This window comes from Leptopilina boulardi, unplaced genomic scaffold (assembly GCF_019393585.1).
Source record: "Leptopilina boulardi isolate dan_hultmark-lab unplaced genomic scaffold, ZJU_Lbou_2.1 LbouV2_327, whole genome shotgun sequence".
NCBI classification, from domain to species: Eukaryota; Metazoa; Arthropoda; class Insecta; order Hymenoptera; family Figitidae; genus Leptopilina; species Leptopilina boulardi.
This window is the reverse complement of record NW_026137893.1, coordinates 607,824-627,250: the sequence shown is the minus strand read 5'-3', so window position 1 is coordinate 627,250 and position 19,427 is coordinate 607,824. Positions and strand designations below refer to the sequence as shown.

Genomic DNA, 19,427 nt, shown 5'->3' with positions numbered 1-19,427 from the left:
TAGAAAAAGATACAACCAAGTTTATTTTGAAGTACTCTAAATTTATAAAAATAATTCATCTCTAGAATTCAGAACATGTTTATTGGCGATTCAAACAGCTACACTAGCGCCACAGTTGAACTAATTTAGGCGTGACTCGCTCTAAAGCAGTCTCTGTTTTGACAGTTTATTTCAAATTATTTAATTATTCTGATATTTTTATTGCGTTTGTAAAATTATTTTTAAGCGTTAAATAAAAAAAAATAATTTAAAACACATGGAGTGCTACAGAGCGAGTCACGCCTAAATTAGTTCAACTGTGGCGCTAGTGTAGCTGTTTGAATCGCCAATTAAACGTTCTCGGGGTCGCTGAAACCGAATCCACTGTCCATTTTACCCCAATACTTCAGGATTTTGACATAACCTCAAAAAAACATTTGCTGGAACACAAAAAATACAAAACTAATCCAATTCTGGGCTTCTGATCATGTTTATTATACGTTTTTGGAGTCGCTGAAACAAATCCACTATCTCTTTCATCCTATTATGTCAGAATTTTGAAATAACTTAAAAATACTTCGTAGAAACACATAAAATAGAAAAGTCCAACAAATGTGCCGCTACTTTTAAAAATTTTACTGCGTTTATTAATTTATGCTATAATAATGAAAGGAATATTAGTCATATAATTATTATTTTAACAAATAAATCGCCATTTTCCTGTTTTACCGACAGTCAATAATGTACATTTCTATGTAGGGAATTTTTTATATCGTCACTTTCCTGTTTTACCGACGGTCAGTAATTTTTATATTGTCATTTTCCTGTTTTACCCACTGTCGGCAATGTATATTTCTACATTGAAAAAGGTTTGGCTTAACAGTTAAGACACTCATAGATGAGCGGCGCCACTTTAGTTCAAGTCCTAAATGTCCGCAAATTACGCAAAGTCGATTCGTTCGCTCAGAAAGGCGAAAGAATCACCCAAAAGTGAAAGACTTGCATTTATTTAACGTAACAGTTCTATGCTGAGAGGAACTCTGTCCACTAACTTTTTTTCAGTGAATGTAGGTAATTTTTTATATCGTCATTTTCCTGTTTTACCTACAGTCAGTAATTTTTTATATCGTCATTTCCCTGTTTTACCGACAGTCGGTAATGTAGATTACTATGTCAGTAAAACAGAAAAAGTCGATATAAAAAATTACCGACATAGGAATCTACATTACCGACTGTTGGTAAAACAGGAAAATGACGATATAAATAATTACCGATATAGAAATGTACATTAACGACTATCGGTAAAACACGAAAATGATATAATAAATTACCGACACAGAAATCCACATTACCGACTAATAATAAAACAGGTTTAGCAATAGTCCGAAAACCGTAATATTAAAAAAAATTTTATACCATGGTTCGCAAAACTTTAAGAATGGTTAAAAATCCATTAATTAAAAAATTTTTTTTCCATTGTTCGCATGATTTTAATAATGTTTGAAAATCAGGAAATTAAGAAATTGATTTCCTATATGATTTCCAAGATTTCAGCAATGATGGAAAATCAGTAAAATTAAAAAATTAATATTCCAATGGTTTGCAAGATTTTTAGATTTTCGTGGTGCATATTTAACAATATTTTATACTTATAAATTAAGTATATATATATATATATATATATATATATATATATATATATATATATATATATATGAGTAACTCGAGGTCAACTGTGTCAACAAATTTTCATTGATTTTCTAAAATGTTAAAACTTTTATGAAAATATGTAGTTTATAATAAAATAAAAAAACTCTTTTAACCATTTTTTGAAATTTTAAATTTTTGTTTTTTTTTGCATAAACAAAATTTTACAAAATTTTAAAGAAAACTTAATAACTCAACTACCGTTTGCAATAAATTAATGAAACAAGATTTAATAGCAGGATATTCAATATTTTAATTCTAAATTATAATAATTGTAATATTTTGTAAATATAATTGCAAAAAATATTTAGTCTTTTAACACTCTATAGGGTACATAAATAGCCGACAAAAAGTCGTGTTGTGACACCTTTTTCGACAGGGCAAATTTGAGTGTTCAGTACAAAAAAAGTAATTAATTTAATTTAAGTATTACTGGGTATTCTTAGGTTTTTTGGGTCGCTGATTACAAATCAGCCGTCAGATTTGGAAAATTCAAAATGGCGGATCGAATATGGTGGACGAATTTTCAAAAATTAAACATATTTGTTTGAAAATCGTTACTCAGGGGTTTTCGAGATCGCTAATTTCGAATTTAAAGTCAGTTTTTCAATATTCAAAATGGCGGATCCAATATGGTGGACAAATTTTAAAAAAATTAAACATACTATTTGCTTGAAAATCGTTACTCGGGGGTCTTTGAGGTCGCTGATAAAGAATCCGGTGTCCGTTTTTCAAAATTCAAAATGGCAGATCTAGTATAGAGGATGATATTTTAAATAATCGTTCGAATTCGTTTGAAAATACTTACAGGAAAATTAAAAATCAATATTTGTATACAATTTACTAATATCAGATTTGTAATCAGCGACCCCAAAAACCCCCGAGTAACTATTTTCAAGCGATACCGAACGATTTTTTTAAAATTCTTCCGCCATATTGGGTCGGACATTTTGAATTTTGTAAAAAGAACACCGGATTCGTAATCAGCGACCCCGAAAACCGCCGAGTAACGATTTTCAAACGAATATGTTGAAGTACATGAAAAACAAGAAGGGGGTCCTTTATGTTTATTTCATAAACATTATGCTTCCTCATTATGTGAAGCAAAAAATTCGCTTCCTCGTGAAGGAAGCAATGAATTTGTCCAATTCAATTGATCGATTTAAAAAATTTCGAGTTAAAAATGTTTTAAATTAATTAAATTTTTTGAAAAATAAAGAAAATTTTAATTAATTTTGAGTGTAAATAAACTTTATATATACGAATCGATTCGTTTTAATGCAAGGAATACAATTATTTTATTCATCAACTTGAATTTTAAAAAAACACAAAATTTTTTAGCTAAAATATGAATTTTCGATTTTTCAATTTTTATTAATTCTCAAATTTTCAATCAAATCTATACTTTATATATACCAACCAATTCGTTTCAATGCAGGGAATAAAATTATTTCATATATAAACATGAATTTAAATAAACACATCATTTTTTAGCTAATATGAGAATTTTTGATTTTTTAACTTTCATTAATTCTTTAAATTTCAATCAAATCTATATATCAATCGATTCATCTTGACATAAAGAAGACGATTATATTATATATTACCTTAAATTTTTCAATTAAAAAAAAATTTTTGGAAAAAAGACGATAAAATTTTTTTTTGGGGTATTTTTAAAAATCCTCTCGTCATTTTTGAGAGATTAATGTATTAAATAAGCCTACCAAATTTTACCCAAATCCATTAAAACCTGTTAAAGATATCGTGTTCACAAAAACTATCCACACACACATACACACACACATACATACATCCGGACAATTGATCAGGATCTCATATAACATGTTTCTATATAGAGGAAAATTTGTTTTCACCATTTTTAAAAATTTTATAAACGAAAGGACTACATAGCTTCCTCCACGAGGAAGCAAAAAGTTGTTTGGGTCCGAGGGACCCAGCTCAGGCACACAAGGGATAAGTATAATTGTTTTATATTTCGTACATTAAAATAAACTTAGATTATTACTTTCGAGATAAGTGCAAGAATTTTTTTTGTTCCGATCAAAAATACACGGCAATATCACCAAGTTTCCCAAAAAAACAAGATAACACTTGAATTTAAAATTTTTTCAAAATCAACTTATTCAGTGACACATGTTATTGCTTAAATTAAGTTATTTTTATATATTATATAATTTTAAATTAAAATAATAAGTAAATTCACAAATTCACAACCCTTCTCACGGTAATATGGTGCGCCGCTTGGCGTGCGTCACAATAAAAAATTTGTTTAATACACTTCTAGTGGAAAATAAAAATTTTTTCTTTTTGGTACTTAAAGAGGGGTAGATTCAGAGAGGTAGAACACATAAATAATGTAAATTGTTTATAAAATTGTTATTAAAAATATCGAATTTTTAGGTTTACAATTTTGCAATTATATTCATTGAAAAAAGGGTAATTTTTTATATAATCAGTATAAGTTTCATTAATTTATTGCTAACGGTTGTTGAGTTATTAGTTTTTATTTAAAATATTGTAAAATATTGTTTATGCAAAAAAAACTATCAAAAATTGAACATTTCAAAAATCGGTTAAAAGTGTTTTTTTGTTTTATTATAAACTACAGATTTTCATAAAAGTTTTAAAATTTTAGAAAATTAATGAAAATTTGTTGACACGGTTAACCTGGAGTTACATTCTTATTTTAAGAATAATGTATACTGAGTTTAAGTATATAAAATATTCTTAAATATGCGCCACTAATATATTCTTAATTTCAGTTAACAGTTTTTGTGTGTGTACTAATATTGTACAATACGAATTGTTATTTTAAAAAATAATTTGTACCTACAATAAATTTTTATAGAGATAATAAATTTTCTTCACTTTCTTATTAAACTCTTCAATTTTAATACACTCAAAGTGATTGTAAATTTAATAATACATATTTTGCATACGATGCTGAAATTAATACATATAAATCGGTAATTATTACAGATATAAAATTTCTCTGGAATCATCAATTAAAATTTCTTCTTTTAATAATTATATAAAAGTCTTTATTCTTTCATTACAATAATAATTTTGCTGACTTATAACAAAAGTGACACTACCCATAAATGAAACTTACCGATTGTCTCGAAATTGATTGTTATTATACATATATGCAGTGTATTAACTTAAACTCTTAGGACATTTGAAGAGGCGCATGATTTTTCCCAAAAATTAAAAAGTTCGAAATTTTAATTGATCGAATTACTTTAAGTCGATATTTTATTTGGTCGAAATTCTAAAAGAACGATAGTTTTGAAAGTCGACATTTTATTTAGTCGAGATTTTATTTGACCGTAATTCTAAATGATCGATATTTAAAATGGTCGACATTTTATTTAGACGATATTTTATTTGGTCGAAATTTTAAATGATCGACATTTAAAGTGGTCGAAATTTTATTAGTTCGATATTTTGTTTAGTCGATATTCTAAATGATCCACATTTAAAGTGGTCGATATTTTATTTGTTCGATATTCTAAATGATAGAAATTTAGAAGCATCGAATTTTATATCCATCGAAATTTAATTTGGTCGATATTTTAAAAGCTCGACATTTGTTTAGCTGTCGACCACTTTAAATATCGACCATTTAGATTTTCGATCAAATAAAATATCGACTAAATAAAATGTCGACCATTTTAAATATTGACCATTTAAAATTTCGACCAAATAAAATATCGACTAAATAAATTGTTGACCACTTTATATATTGATCATTTAGAATTTTGAATAAACAAAATATCGACCAAATAAAATGTTGACCATTTTAAATATCGATCATTTAGAATTTCGTTCAAATAAAATATCGACTTAATGTAATTCGATCAATTAAATTTTCGACCTTTTTAATTTTTTGGGAAAAATCATGCGCCTCCATTTAAAGCTTCTGGGAAGTTAACGGGTAGTTAACAGTGTTAAGTTCCGATCTTATGGCTGTTAACTTCTTGCAAACTTTGGTGCTATCTGGGGGTAATTTTTCTTTCCATTATCAGATAAAATAAACTACTGGTAATAATTAATAAAATTTACATTTTAAAATATACCTATATGTAGAAATAATTCGTAAACTTTTAATATTAATTTAATTAAACTATAAATTAACTATATTCCAATTATATCAAAGTGACCGAATACTGGGTATTTCATTTTTCCTCATTGTGTGGAATTATTCCTAAAATTGGCCAATTTGGAGAATGATAGAATCCAGCGAATGTAAGTAGATTACAGTTATGTGGAAATTATATTCTTTCAGTAGACACTACACTTTGGTTTGAATTTTTTATGAGTTTACCCATTTTACCTCCCATTATTATCAAAAGTAAATTCAATTATATAATATTACATCTAATGTCAACACAGCTTTAAACCCGACTGCATGTTGTGTATAGAGTAAATTTTATAGTTATCAAAATATATTTTATAAATTTCTCAAGAAACAAGATTTTTAAAAATTTTAATTACTTTTTCAAAAATTTTTTGAAATCTGAATAATAAAAATTATTATTTTTTATTTCACATTTTTTGGCAAATAGTAAAAAAAAATTTCGTCTATCAATGCTTGAAAAATTGTGTTGAATTCAATTAGATAAAGAAAATTAAATTAATTTTCAGAAGTAAATGTTTCTTCAAATTTGGAAATGATTGGGAATATTAAAATAAATAAAAGATTTTTTTTTATTACAATGTCGATATATTTATGTACAAAAAAAATTTGAATGCATTATACAATTATTAACTCTCCGTATCATCGATTCGTAAAAATAATTACCTTCCATATTGAATTAATTAAAATATTAAGTCATGGTGCAACTTAACCGGCTTAGTGAAGGTAGATATTGACTATTTCCTTCTTGAATTAAAAAAAAATCGCTCTCTGGTTTCTATAATACATAGTTTTAAAGTTTAACATAGGACAGCTCTTTGATTAGAACCACTTCAAATTTCCAAAAAGCAATTTTCAATTTTTTTCTTTACTAAAATTCATATTTCGCATTATTAATAAATTTCATAAAAATGTTCATATTTCGTAAATTTATTTTCATATATATATATATATTTACTTTTTTTAAAAATTCATTTTAATTTAAATTTATATTTAAATGAATCGCAATTATTAATGAATCACCTAATGAAAAATTCATTTTGCAAAAATACTTTATAGATTTTAAAGCTTTAAATTCCTATCTAAAATCTTTATTTTCTCGAACAATGAATTTTATAAATATTTTATATAACTAAAATAGATTAAAATTCAAAACTTCGAGACAATATACAATAATAACAATTAATCTTGTTTTTTTTTTTTTTTGTCTTTCTCATAAATATTCGACAATTTTCTAATATAATAATAATCAGTCAAGAGAAATTTGTTTTTTTTTTCTCTCTATTTTTCGGTTTTTCATTTCTTGAATTTTTTTTTTTTTTTTTAGACAAAACGGAATTTTTTTTGCGTTTTTTAAATGAAAAAATTAATTAAACTTTGCCAAGAAATGATCTTTGATGGAAAAATTAACTGATAAATTAAAGACTAGAAATTCTAACGATAAAACTGCCTCAATAAATGGAACAACAAAAATTTAATTTGATTAAAATATAATCTATATTGTAATTATTAATTTTTCAAAAATTTGATGTGGTCCCTTTTTTTAAATACCACTCTTAGACACTAATTTTGTATACAATGACTTTGTATAAAGTAGTTTTTCTTCTTCTTCTACGGCTTACGACAAACATTAATGTCGATTTTTTTTCGAAAAAACAAAAAAAAAAAAAAGAATTATAAAATTACAACTTTTTACATTTAGAGGTACGATTCGGCCTAAGGACACTTATTTCATTAAATTAAGTATCGTCTTTAAAATTCATTTATATATATATATAAAAAAAAAATTATATTATCTACGCAGACATAAATACAAATTTACAAATTCTTAAATACATTATTAAAAATCGAGGAGAATTCATGAAATAAATAATAAATATATTTGAAATTACAATCACTCGAGTCACAATCATTCATTATTGTTGGCATAAAATAAATAAGGTGCTACATTTTCTTTTTTGTAGTCCTGTCACTTAATGGCATTTTTCTTTAGTTATTTTCTTTTTAATTCTTATTTCACGCCTTTTCACTTTATAATACAAGTTTCACATTTTTATTTTTAAAAAAAAAACAAACATCTTTCAAGTACTTTTTGCCAAAGAAAACGCAACCCTAAAACCGAAATATTGACATAAATATTTTTTTTTCAACCAATATTTTCTATTAATTTTAAAAATATGAATTTTTTAAAAAATGAAAATTTTGAAATATCGATTTATTTAATTAAATTAAATTGGAAAGTGAGGGAAAAATAATTTTTAAATATGAACAAAAATTCATTGGTTCTTTTTAGAAAACACAAAATTCTTTGCAATTTTTTTTTTCTCGAGAATATTTAGTACTGTACGGTTTTAAGTTTGAGATTTTATTTTTTTTCAGACAAATTCTATTCTACTCTGAAGTCCTTGAAAACGAACTCGATACTGCCATTGGTAACAAAAATTTTAACTAGTTTCGCACCTCTTTCTAAAAACTAAAATATATTTACATTTCTCGACCTCACAAGGTCTTCGTTGACATAAATCTTTCTTCAAGATTCAGAAATTTACAGGAAAAATTAAAAGAAAAAATAATAATAAAAAAAAAAAAAAAACAACACAAGAACTTTTATTTTACAAAAAATTTGTTCAAAATAGGCTTTCAAAAATTGACAATGTACTTCAAGTTGTAAACGTTTATGTGAAGAAAATTAAAAAATTTAATTTCTTCGTTTTAAAGAATAAAAAATTTTTTTTACTACATTTATTACTTTAAAACAAAAATTAATTGGCATTTGCATATTTTTACAAGCATGCCTTTTGTGAAAAATTATTCAAATTTTTTCTGATTTTCATAAATTTTCTATTTTTCAAAAAAAAATATTTTTCCTAGGAAAAATATAAAGATAAAATTTTCACACATATGTTTATAACTTGAATACAATTTGTTTAAAAAAAAATATTTCACATTAAATGCAAATTTTGTTAATTTTCAAAAAAAAAAAAATTACAATCACGGAACACGGGAAATTGTAATTTTTGGTCACGTGCCGCTTAAAATGGCCGCCGTTAACAAGAACAGCTGATCTCACATCTTCCAAAAATCGAAGAATATATAACGACGTTTTTCTAGTATAGTTCCAGAAAAAATTTCTCATTTACAGAGAAACGCACATACAGAAAATATCTGACAAAATAGTTTCATTTTTTTTTTTCAAAAGTTGTTCAATTTTGTTTTGAACCTCTTTTTTTAAAGCTTCTTTTTTTTTTGAAAAAGAGACTTTCACTTCTTCTTCTATTTTTCTCTTTTTTTTAGAAAAAAAGCTTCGAATATTTAAAGAGAGCTTCTTTTTTTCTTGAGGGATTTTTTTTCTAAATAAAAGCTTTATTTTTTGAGTAATAGGATTTTACGTTTTGAAGAAAATGTTTCTTCTTAAAAAGCACATTTTTTATGACTAAAAAAAATTTCAATAATTTTTTTTTTTTGAAGCTTTCTTTAAAAAAAATCCTTTTTTTCGTTAAAAGAGAAACTTTTATTGTTGAAATAAAGAAAGAAATTTTCTTTCTTGAATAATACTTTTCTTTTTTTTTTTCTTTTCTTTTTTTCTCGCTTGTCGAACAATTATCGACAAGCAAAAAATTGCGTCGAATTTACTTAAAGTGATAAAAAAAAATATTATTAAATCTAACCTAATCAGCCTTCTGTGTGTTCTCGCTTTGCGTGGTACTTGAGCAGTAGCTGCCGATCATTTTTAATGTTTGTTGTTCGAACTGAAGTCAGAATCCTGCTCGGAACTCGAGCTGGAAGACTCCGCAGTAAGATTTGTAGTAAAGCGAGCGCCCCTTCGGCTGGAACTTGAGTGTCGACACTTGTCCCCACGATCAATTCCACCTACAACAGTTGGATTAAACGAATAATTATTATTTTGTACAATCAACTTTTTTACGCTGAAAAACATTTGTCTCTTAAGCTCTGCAGGGTTGCTAAATTAATTAATACGGAAATTTGAAAATTAACCAATTAGAAATTACCAAGAAAATTGTGATTGGTTAATTTTAAAATTTACGCCGAAATTTCTGGCGGCCATTTGCAATTTCGTACAAATGAAAATTCGGCGTTTTAAGAAGTTGATCAAATAACAAATTCGGATAAATGAAGATTCGGTAAATTGGAAATTCTGGGATTTAAAAATTCGAATCACTTAAAATTCTGTCCAATGAGAATTTAGCTAAATTAATATTCGGATAAATTCGAATCTTTTAAATAAAAAATTTGGTAAATTGTAAGAAAAAATAAAAATATCTTTCATAACAACCCTGATGGCTTTTTATGATATTAAAATTTAAATATTTCCTTAGAATTGATACTCACTGGTGTGAAGTTCGACTTTGATGTTGGCAGTGGCTGTGACTTTAGTCGTGATATGAGATGTTGATGGTCCAGATGATGTGTTACATCCATTTGAATCAGATCCGCTACAGTTCTGTTAGTCAAGACAAAAAAAAAACACACTCGTTAGACATGCAAATTTATCCACATCAAAATTATCACAAAATCAAAATTATTGACAATCTTAAATAAAAAGAAAAAAGATAGCAAATAATCTCACCTGATTGTTACACGTGGATGATGTCGTTGTTGTTGTTTCAACTTTAACTTCAGGTTGAACAATAATATTACACGACTCCTGTGTACTGTGCCATGAATTTGGTTCCTCTGTTATTGTTGTTAATGAATTTTCATTGTGCACACGTGAATTATCAATTTTATGTGAACGTCGCGGCGCTGGCGGTGCTTTTATTCGTCTAACAATTGGCGACGCTGGTGGCGTTGGTGTTGATATTCTATCGGGATGTTCATTTGGAATTATTTCCGCCGATGGTCCAATTAATGATAGTAAAATTGGAAAGAAAAAGAAACCATTCACCATACCAACAATAACAGCGCAAAATAATATCAAAAAGAAATAACGTACAACAAAATCAAATTCCGAAAATGCCAACATCATTACAGACAATAGTGTCGTCATTCCGCCATGTAATACAGGAGCAAATGAATATTCTAATGCAAGTTTTGTTCGTCGATCACGACCACCGATTGTCGTTACAAATGCCAAACAAAAATGAATAACAAAAGGAATTGATATTCCCACACTCACTATAAGAAGAACTGCTGGAACGGCACTGAGATTAATATTAAATAATCCCATTATACCAAGAAGTTGTATAACAACTCCAGCGAGATAAAATTGTACAAGTAAAACAGCCCAAAGATTCATTAGAAGAATTGAAGTGATTATTGTAATGACAAATAATGCTGCACCTAATGCATAAGCTAAACATGTTCGTAAATCCATATATTGTTCCCAAAATAAAAATGGTATTCCCGAGGGAAAATTTGGCAATCCACGTTCTTCAAATCGTTTGGAAATTTTTCTCACACTATGTATCATTTGTGTTATTTGAACAGTGTCCGTGAGTTTATGTAAATAAAATGGCATTTGCGCATAAACAATTGGTGAACTTTTTTCAATTTTCAATTCATGATCAATACTGAAGAACCATTCTTTTGGCATTGGTCGAATATTTGCCTGTGAAGCACCATAAGCAAGTGCATCATTCGATGCCCATGCACTCAAATAATTATAAAATCCCCTTGGATTAATAATACCCTCGGAATTAACAAGTCGCACTTGATTTATCAACGATTTATCAATTGGATTATCAACATGACCAGTTTGAACAAGTAGTTTATAGGCCATTATTGTATCGTGCGTTGCATTCTTCTGCCAACCCTCGGCATTCACTAATCCCTTTTTATAATCCTTATCGAAAGCCGTTTGCAATCCTTGTAGCCATTTTCTAAAAAGACTTAACCAAAAATCCGGTAGTCCACCATTGTCATTTTTAATAATATTCTTAACTCTCATAAATGCATCATGATAGTCTTGTAGTAATTTTTGTTTATATGGATATTCAATATCACCGCCAGTCACAGCGAACATACTATAGAAACCAAAATGTTTTGTCTGAGCAGTGAGAAATGCGTGTTCATCAGAATTTTGCGGTGCAATATCAGCTAAATCTAAACCATCTTTAACACGCGTTGCTTGCCAAAGACTAACTGTAAGAATTAAACCCAAAAGCACCATTCCCACTACTTTTGTTATTGGTTTTGTTAAAAATGGCGCATAAATCTCTCTCACCCAACACGTTAACGAGAACCTTAGACAATTATCCTGTGAGCATCCTGTCAATCTATCCTCCTCAGAACATTTATCATCATCAATCACATTACCACCGATCCAATATTCATTTTGTTGATTATCAGTTGTTAAAATTTGCGTACAAGTCTCACGTCTCTCTGGTGGTATTGCTCGTGTCACAGCCTGTTTTGCCTTCACATTATTTAATAGTTTATTATTGTGAATTTTTATTTCCGTCGACACCGATGGTACACAACAGCAAAATATATCCGAACGTCCCGAACGTCGACGTCGTAAATCGAGACTCATCATCGCTGGAAATATTAGCATTATTGCCGCAAGCCCAAAAAGATTTAAAATTCCCCCCTGAAGTGCAAAAATCCTTAACGCTGGTATTGGTATCAACCATGATGAAAAGAATGCAACACCCGAACAAAGTCGAGTGAGAAAAACAGCAAGTCCAGTACGTTTTAAAATAACACCCGTTTGTTCACTGCGATGAACGCCGTTCATTGATAATTCACTGTAGGTATGTGTCAGAAGGAAAATATCCGAGACAGCCAATACAACATTGAGAAATGGTAATGTTTTTGTTGTCACTGCATTAAAGGGTGTTCCAATAATGGCACAAAAACCCAATCCCGATGCTTCGGCAGCGTACACAAGAATTACGCCACCAATTCCAATACCCGATTGTGAACGTACTGGATCACCGCGACGATAGAGGACTACTCCAACATATAGGAACTGTAACAGAAAACAAAATTTGTCATAAATTGAAGAAATTAATAGAAAGCAAAGGAATTAACAGAAAACAAAAAATAATCGAGGAAATTAACAGAAAATGGAATACTTACAATAATTGCACCACCAATAATAACGGCGCTGTAATTGACTTCGCTGTATTTTTTAAGGATATCATTGAGTGTGATTGTGCTAAAGGCATAGTGATTATAGTCCTCGGTGATATTAAGATCAAAACGTTGTTGAACTTCACGACTGAAAGCCCTTTGCCAAGTTTCGAGGATTTTTGTTGCCTTCTCCTGTGACCAGTCAATGAGACGAACTCTTGCATGATTATTCATATAGTCGTAGAATTCTCGTTCGCCCATTAATTGAACAACAGTTTGCAAAGCCTCCGCCTTGATGATGTGACCCGTTCTATTGTGTTTTGCTCCACCTACGACCAATTCCTCTGGCCAGTGCATGTGCTTCGCTGCAAATCCATAACAACCGCCAGTCAATTCCGTTCCAATATCCGGAGGCTACAAAGAAATTAAAATTTAGTAACTTTTTAGGGTTATTTATTGAAAATATACGGACAAAGCCCATTCGTACAGAGTACTATAAAGATACATTATGTTTATTGTATATTAATTGGCTGCATTGTTATTATAATCATTGAAAATTAAGATAGATTTAGTTTGAAATATCATCTATTTCAAAACAGAATTTTAAATATTTTAACAAAGGTTCGAAAGTTTCCTTAGAACCAGGCTGATACCAACTTTGTTTAAAAATTATTTTAATGAAAGTATTCATCCATGTAATATATTAATATCTTCAATTAATTTTAATTGTACATCTAAAAACGTGGAGATTGTAACAATTAATTTCGGACTGTTTTCCTACAAATTCATAACTAATCTTTACGAATTTAATTCTGAAATACAAATTTACTATTATTTCACAAACCGCATTAATTTTCAACTGTTTTCGTACAAATTTAGAACTAATCAGATTTAATTTTGAAAACCAGAATGCAGATTACGGATTTACTGTAGGTTACACAAACCAAATTAAGTTCGAATTGTTTTCGTAAAAATTAAAAAAAATAATCCGAATTCTTCAAACTTCCCATTCCGGGGGTTTTTGGGGTCGCTATTTACGATGTTAGTTTTTCAAAATTCAAAAAGGCGGACAGTATTTTAAAAAATTGCTTTGAATTTGCTTAAAAATTAGTACTCATGGGTTTTTAGGGTCGCTGATTACGAATCCGAAGTCAGAATTCCAAAATTCAAATTAGCGGATCCAATATGGCGGATAAATTATGACAAAAGTATTGGTTTCTTTAAAAAAATATTGTATTTTCGTGCAAATGGGTATTTTTAAGTTTTTGGGGTGACTGATCAGGCATTTTCAATTTTTCAAAATTTTAAGAATCTGACTTTAGATTTAAAAAAAACGTCCTCCATACTGTATCTAACATTTGAATTTTGAAAAACTAACGTCGAATTCGTAATCAGTGACCCCGAAAACCTCCGTGTAGAGAGTTTCAAGCGAATCCGAACAATTTTTGAAAAAAGTCCGCCATTTTGAATTTTGAAAAACTAACATCGAATTCGTAGTCAGCGATCCAGAAAACCCCTGGCTACTAATTTTCAGGAAAAAAATATCACTGCTATTTTCTTTTTCTTGAGAATCATAAAATAATAATAATAATAACAATTGTCAACAAATTAAAAGACAAAGTTTCTTTAAATTCACCTGATGAATAGAATGAAATGAAATAAGATTTTTGACGCTAGGTGACAGCTTGGAATGTGCGACTTGAGACGAATATGTTTACATATGGCGAGAGACGACAACGGTTTGGATCCTGGATCCCTTTTCTCTTCAATCTCGATTACAATGGAAAGATTCTCTTGCGCGGGGTGACACCCGCATGCCAAAGAGAAGACTGAAAACACCGACCTGAGCCCACCCAACGTGCTTATGCATCCCAAAAAAAAATCTCCAAGAATACCTTTTAGATACACAAACTAATTTTTTGTTTCCTTTCAAAATATTTACAGCAAACTAGCGGGTGAAAAATATAGTGCATTGTTAATTTATTTGAATTAAGTAAAATTGAATACTTGGCTAAAATTAAATATTTTCCTTTTCTCATAAAAAAAAAGAAATCTCTTGAGGGATTTTAGACAACATTTTCGACTTTATATGAGTCATCGGATTTTGAAAAGTGGGTCATTAAGATCAAAAAAAAGAATGACAATTATTAATGTGACGAGGATATATATCAAAACTGTATAATGATGAAATGCTATATAGTATTTATTATATACAAAAGGAAGGATGGATTAGATGCAAAAGTGAATGACCACACGTGTGTAATTGTAGGGCACGTAACCGAGGAGAATGTTTCATTGTACATATATTATAATGACGATTGTCTCGTATAATGAAAAACGTGTTTTATAGCTATAGTTTTGATGTCTACTGATCCCTCTCTCTATCATCAATGGACGAGTGTAGAATACTATACGTTTATTGTCTAAATACACACACACACACAGCCATGTGACAAAAATAAACTCAATGTGATTTGCTTTTTAAGAAGCAAAATTGGCTAATATAATCCATTTCTGTCTGATGAATCATAAAAATAGTGTTTAAGATTTATTGATACAACCTAATTTACAATCTGCAGAAACATTTTAACAACGAAAATAATATTAAAAAAAAAACAAACCTGAAAAACAATTATTGATCTTTATAATTGAAAGTAGAACAAAATGCCAGTCATTGAACAGAAAGAAAAGAATAAAAGAATACCGCGTATAATAATTCTCGGAGTCAATTTTAATATAGTCATATAGAAGCGGTAGCCAAATGTTAAGATTGACTTTTGAAAATTTGTGATAACCTCTTCCCCTTGACGACATGTGGAATGGCTAATGAGACGCATTGGAATAAAGAGATGCCGACTTGACAGGCGAACATCGAGTAGAGTTTTACAGCTACCGAAACTAGTTTTTAATTGATCAGCCGGATAATTAAGGACTCGGTTAAGTTTATTATAAGGCGCTTGGATTACGCGATTGAAGAATTCTTCTCATTGGAGGGGAAAATGAGTTAGGAGGGGAAGGGAAGACTTAAGAGTCGCCCTGAAGCAAACACATAAAAAAAAAAAAAAATAGAAAGAAGAAAAAACAAAGATGTGGCAGAAAGACAGAGAGAAAGATGAACTACCCTGTAGGCAAAAAGGGTTGCAGCTGTTTCCTTTTGATAACTTCATTCGCGAGCACAAATACTTATAGAAAAACAGTGGCTCTTAGTGGTACATATATATAGATATACTTGGTATATACCAAAGACAGGTGTACACAACTAATGATCCAGCTAAACACAAACCAGTGTCGCTGATTCTGATTTTAATTCTGTTTCTGGCTCAGATTCTGATTCTATTTCTCGTTCTGATTTTGATTCTGATTCTAATTGTGCTTCTGCTTCTCGTTCTGTACTTTAAATCTGAATCAGTGAAAATTTCACTAATTTAGATTTAGAGTGTGATTTTGTTTCTGTTTTTGATTTTTAAGGTCCAAAGTAGGATCTCAAGACAGGGTCAAGGTAGATTGAAAGTAGGGGAAAAGTAGGTTAAAGGTGGTTTAAAGAGGTTCAAGGTAGGCAGAAAATAAGTTCAAGGTAGGATTAAATTATACTCATAATTGGATAAAAATAGGTTCAATGTTGGATCAAAAGTTAAAGTAGGTCAAAAGTAGGACCAAAGTTCGTTTAATGTTGGGCAAAGTAGGTTTTAGGTATTTCCTATTTTTTAGTTATGGTTTAAGGAAGAGTGAAAGTAGGTTTAAGGTAAGTTTAAAGTGGTGGAAAGTTGGCTTTAAGGTATGGTAAAAATTTGTTCAAGGTTGGTTTGTCTATAAAGATGAAAATAAAATAGGTTAAAGGAGGAATTTAGGTAGATTTAAGGAAGGGTCAAAGTAGGTATAAATAAATACAAGATGCTTTGAAAAAACTTTTAAATTAGGTTCAAAATCAGTTTAACTTTGGGTCAAAAAAAAGTTACATGGTTGAAGGTGGAATAAAAAATAGATTCAACCTAAGGTCAAAATAGGTTCAAATTGGTCGAAATTGCAAGATATTGTCAAAGTAAAGAATTAAGATTTGATTTCTCACAAAAATATAGTGTTTGTAATTTGAATATGACTGAAACTAAAAAGAACATATTTGTTATTGCGTGTATGAGGTGCCATTTGACTTTGGTTTCGTTCAACTTGAAAATATATATATAGGAATATATCGGAGTAATGACATGAGAGAAGTATTTGAAAAGTTTAAAATTACAGGTATGTGTTTGTATATATGTTAATGCAAGTGAAATGACGGGTGCGTAATATGCTGGCGGTGTGCGCACCCGACCACCGGCGTAGCGCAATAATGACGCACATCTCTCGATTTTATTATTTTAATGCTCAACTGTCGACCCACGCGACTCGCATACTCATACGCCAAATTCGCCTGGGGGTTGCGTTCCCAGACGGCTACATTAAATACAATATGAGCGCAACAGAGAAAGAAAAAAGAAGAAATCCAAAAACCAAAACAGGATTAATAACAAATACTCAACCCAATTTTCAACCGGTTAATCTCTTCATTTAAGTATTTTATATTCATTCCAATTGTATTTTCATTATTTCTCTCTTTTCAATTTTCGTATTTTTACTTTCTCGGCTCGATTTTAATTTATTTTTTTACAAAAAAAAATGTCTCTAAATTGTAATAAAATTATTTTTTTAACTCCTAGAATATATTTTTGAAATATATAAATTTAATTGAGCAAAATTTTTTATGAATTTACCAGCAGTCGTGTTATAAAAATTTCTTAATTATCGACGAATAGTCAAAAAAAATAAAATAATTTTAGGTATTTTTGTCTCTCAATGAAAAATAGATAATAATTGCGTTAAAATTGAATTATTTTAACAGTCGACTCACGACTTTTAAAATCGGTGGATTCGCAGATTATTTCCGAATCTCGATTGCCATCGTTCTTGGGACTATTTTTTCGTGAAGGCTTAATTAAATATTCATTACTCGCTTCTTCCCTTGCGATGAGTTAAGAAGGAGAAAGAGAAAGAAAGAAAGAGAGAGAGAGAGAACGGGACAGAAAAGAGAAACATCAAAGCGCTCGAAGCGCTAAGCGAGAACTACTCGCGCACGCAAGGCGCATCGATTGCATCCGCAGAATTCCAAGTGGTCACTTGGCATTCAAAAATAATCGTCGATTGGGAGCCTTTTGATTGTATTCCCAGATTATCATCCTCCATGAGAGGTGGAAATTTTACAGTAGTCCCTCGATAAATGGTCGCTTTATGATTTCCGAGTCTTAAAATGCGTTGTAATAAAAACCACATCATTTTTTTTTCTTTTTTTAATACTCGTTCTGGTGAAAAAAGAAATCTTTAATAATTGTTATTACCAAAATTTTTCGGTTTTTTTATATTATCTTTGTTTTTTAACCTCAGGAATCCATAAATCACATTTTAAGATAAGAATTGTAGACCATGGAAATAATCTAAAAAGAATTATTGTATTTCATATAATTCTAATACACTTTCAAAATCCGGTTTTAAAGCCAAAAAAAACTTTTAGGTTAATTCATGGTATCTTGTAATTTTCTTATTTTTCGTACGATTTGGAAGTTTGTTTTTTCATTTTAATGTTATGTAAAACATTTGTCATAATTCTCGTTAACTACCGCATCCGGCTCTAGTGAAAATTTAGTGACTTTATAGTTACTAAGAAAGTTACTATAAAGTCACTAAATTTTTACTATAGAGAAGGGTGAGATAGTTAACGAGAATTGTGAAAAATGGCAACTTGTTTGCTTCCACGATCCCTTTTCTCGTGGAGTGTCACATATCAAGTTTAAAAGTTTTTTTTTTTTAAATTTTTACATACCAATTTTGTTTGTTTATTTGGCGCCGAATGAGGACAATCGCTGTCCTCTGGATTCAAACATGGTTTCTCTTGATATCCATACGTGATGCCCGCCCTCTTCATATAGATTTCCAATGTATCGAAATCGAAAACTACATTCATTTTTTTGATCTCCTTGAGCAGACGTGTTGGATTCAAGTGTGTCCATTTAAGAACATTTGTCGTTGGAAATCCTCTGAAATAAAAAATATATTTTTATAGAGAAAAAAAACCGTTGGATTATTGTAATCATAATTTTTTTTTATGTCATTATAATTTTTCTTAGAGGCTAAAGTTAATTTTAAATTTACGCGGGCGTTTAGTGGCGCCATCTGAAAGCAAAATTGAGCGAAGTCAGTTTTGTTAGAGTTGGAGTTCTCATTACTACTACTTTTTCTTTGTTCATGTGAAGGCTCGAACAGAATAAGGCCAACGCAGAATAATGAGTTAGAGAAGGACAAACAAATTTGTCTCTCCTTTTCTAACTCATTCTTCCGGTTGCGTTTGCGATTCCGGTTACCGTTCTATTCTGCTCAGGCCTATAGAAACGTAACCGGAATCGTAATCGCAAACGCAACCGGAAGAATGAGTTAGAGAAGGATAGACGTATATGTTTGTCCTTTTCTAACTTATTATTCCAGTTACGATTTCGGTTACGTTTCTATTCTGCATTGGCCT

General features: G+C 29.5%; 2 protein-coding genes across 3 annotated transcripts in view; one reads left to right on the top strand and one right to left on the bottom strand.

The window, feature by feature from the left end:
* Window positions 1-6,418: 6,418 nt before the first annotated feature.
* Window positions 6,419-19,427, bottom strand: part of LOC127284984 (protein patched) — a 51,516-nt gene continuing 38,507 nt past the window's right edge. The window contains exons 6-10 of one of the 2 annotated variants that reach the window (XM_051310733.1): window positions 18,732-18,945; window positions 12,887-13,294; window positions 10,434-12,776; window positions 10,196-10,307; window positions 6,419-9,718 (exon numbers count right to left, since the gene is read on the bottom strand). In XM_051310733.1, coding sequence (XP_051166690.1) covers window positions 9,576-9,718; window positions 10,196-10,307; window positions 10,434-12,776; window positions 12,887-13,294; window positions 18,732-18,945 — 3,220 coding nt within the window. In that variant the 3' untranslated portion in view covers window positions 6,419-9,575. The remainder of the gene's footprint in view (window positions 9,719-10,195; window positions 10,308-10,433; window positions 12,777-12,886; window positions 13,295-18,731; window positions 18,946-19,427) is intronic. The other variant, XM_051310734.1, reaches the window with a different exon arrangement.
* LOC127284996 (deoxynucleoside kinase) overlaps window positions 7,982-19,427 on the top strand; it is a 421,619-nt gene continuing 410,173 nt past the window's right edge. The window contains exon 1 of the mRNA XM_051310752.1: window positions 7,982-7,997. The gene's annotated coding sequence lies outside the window, so the exon portion shown is untranslated. The remainder of the gene's footprint in view (window positions 7,998-19,427) is intronic.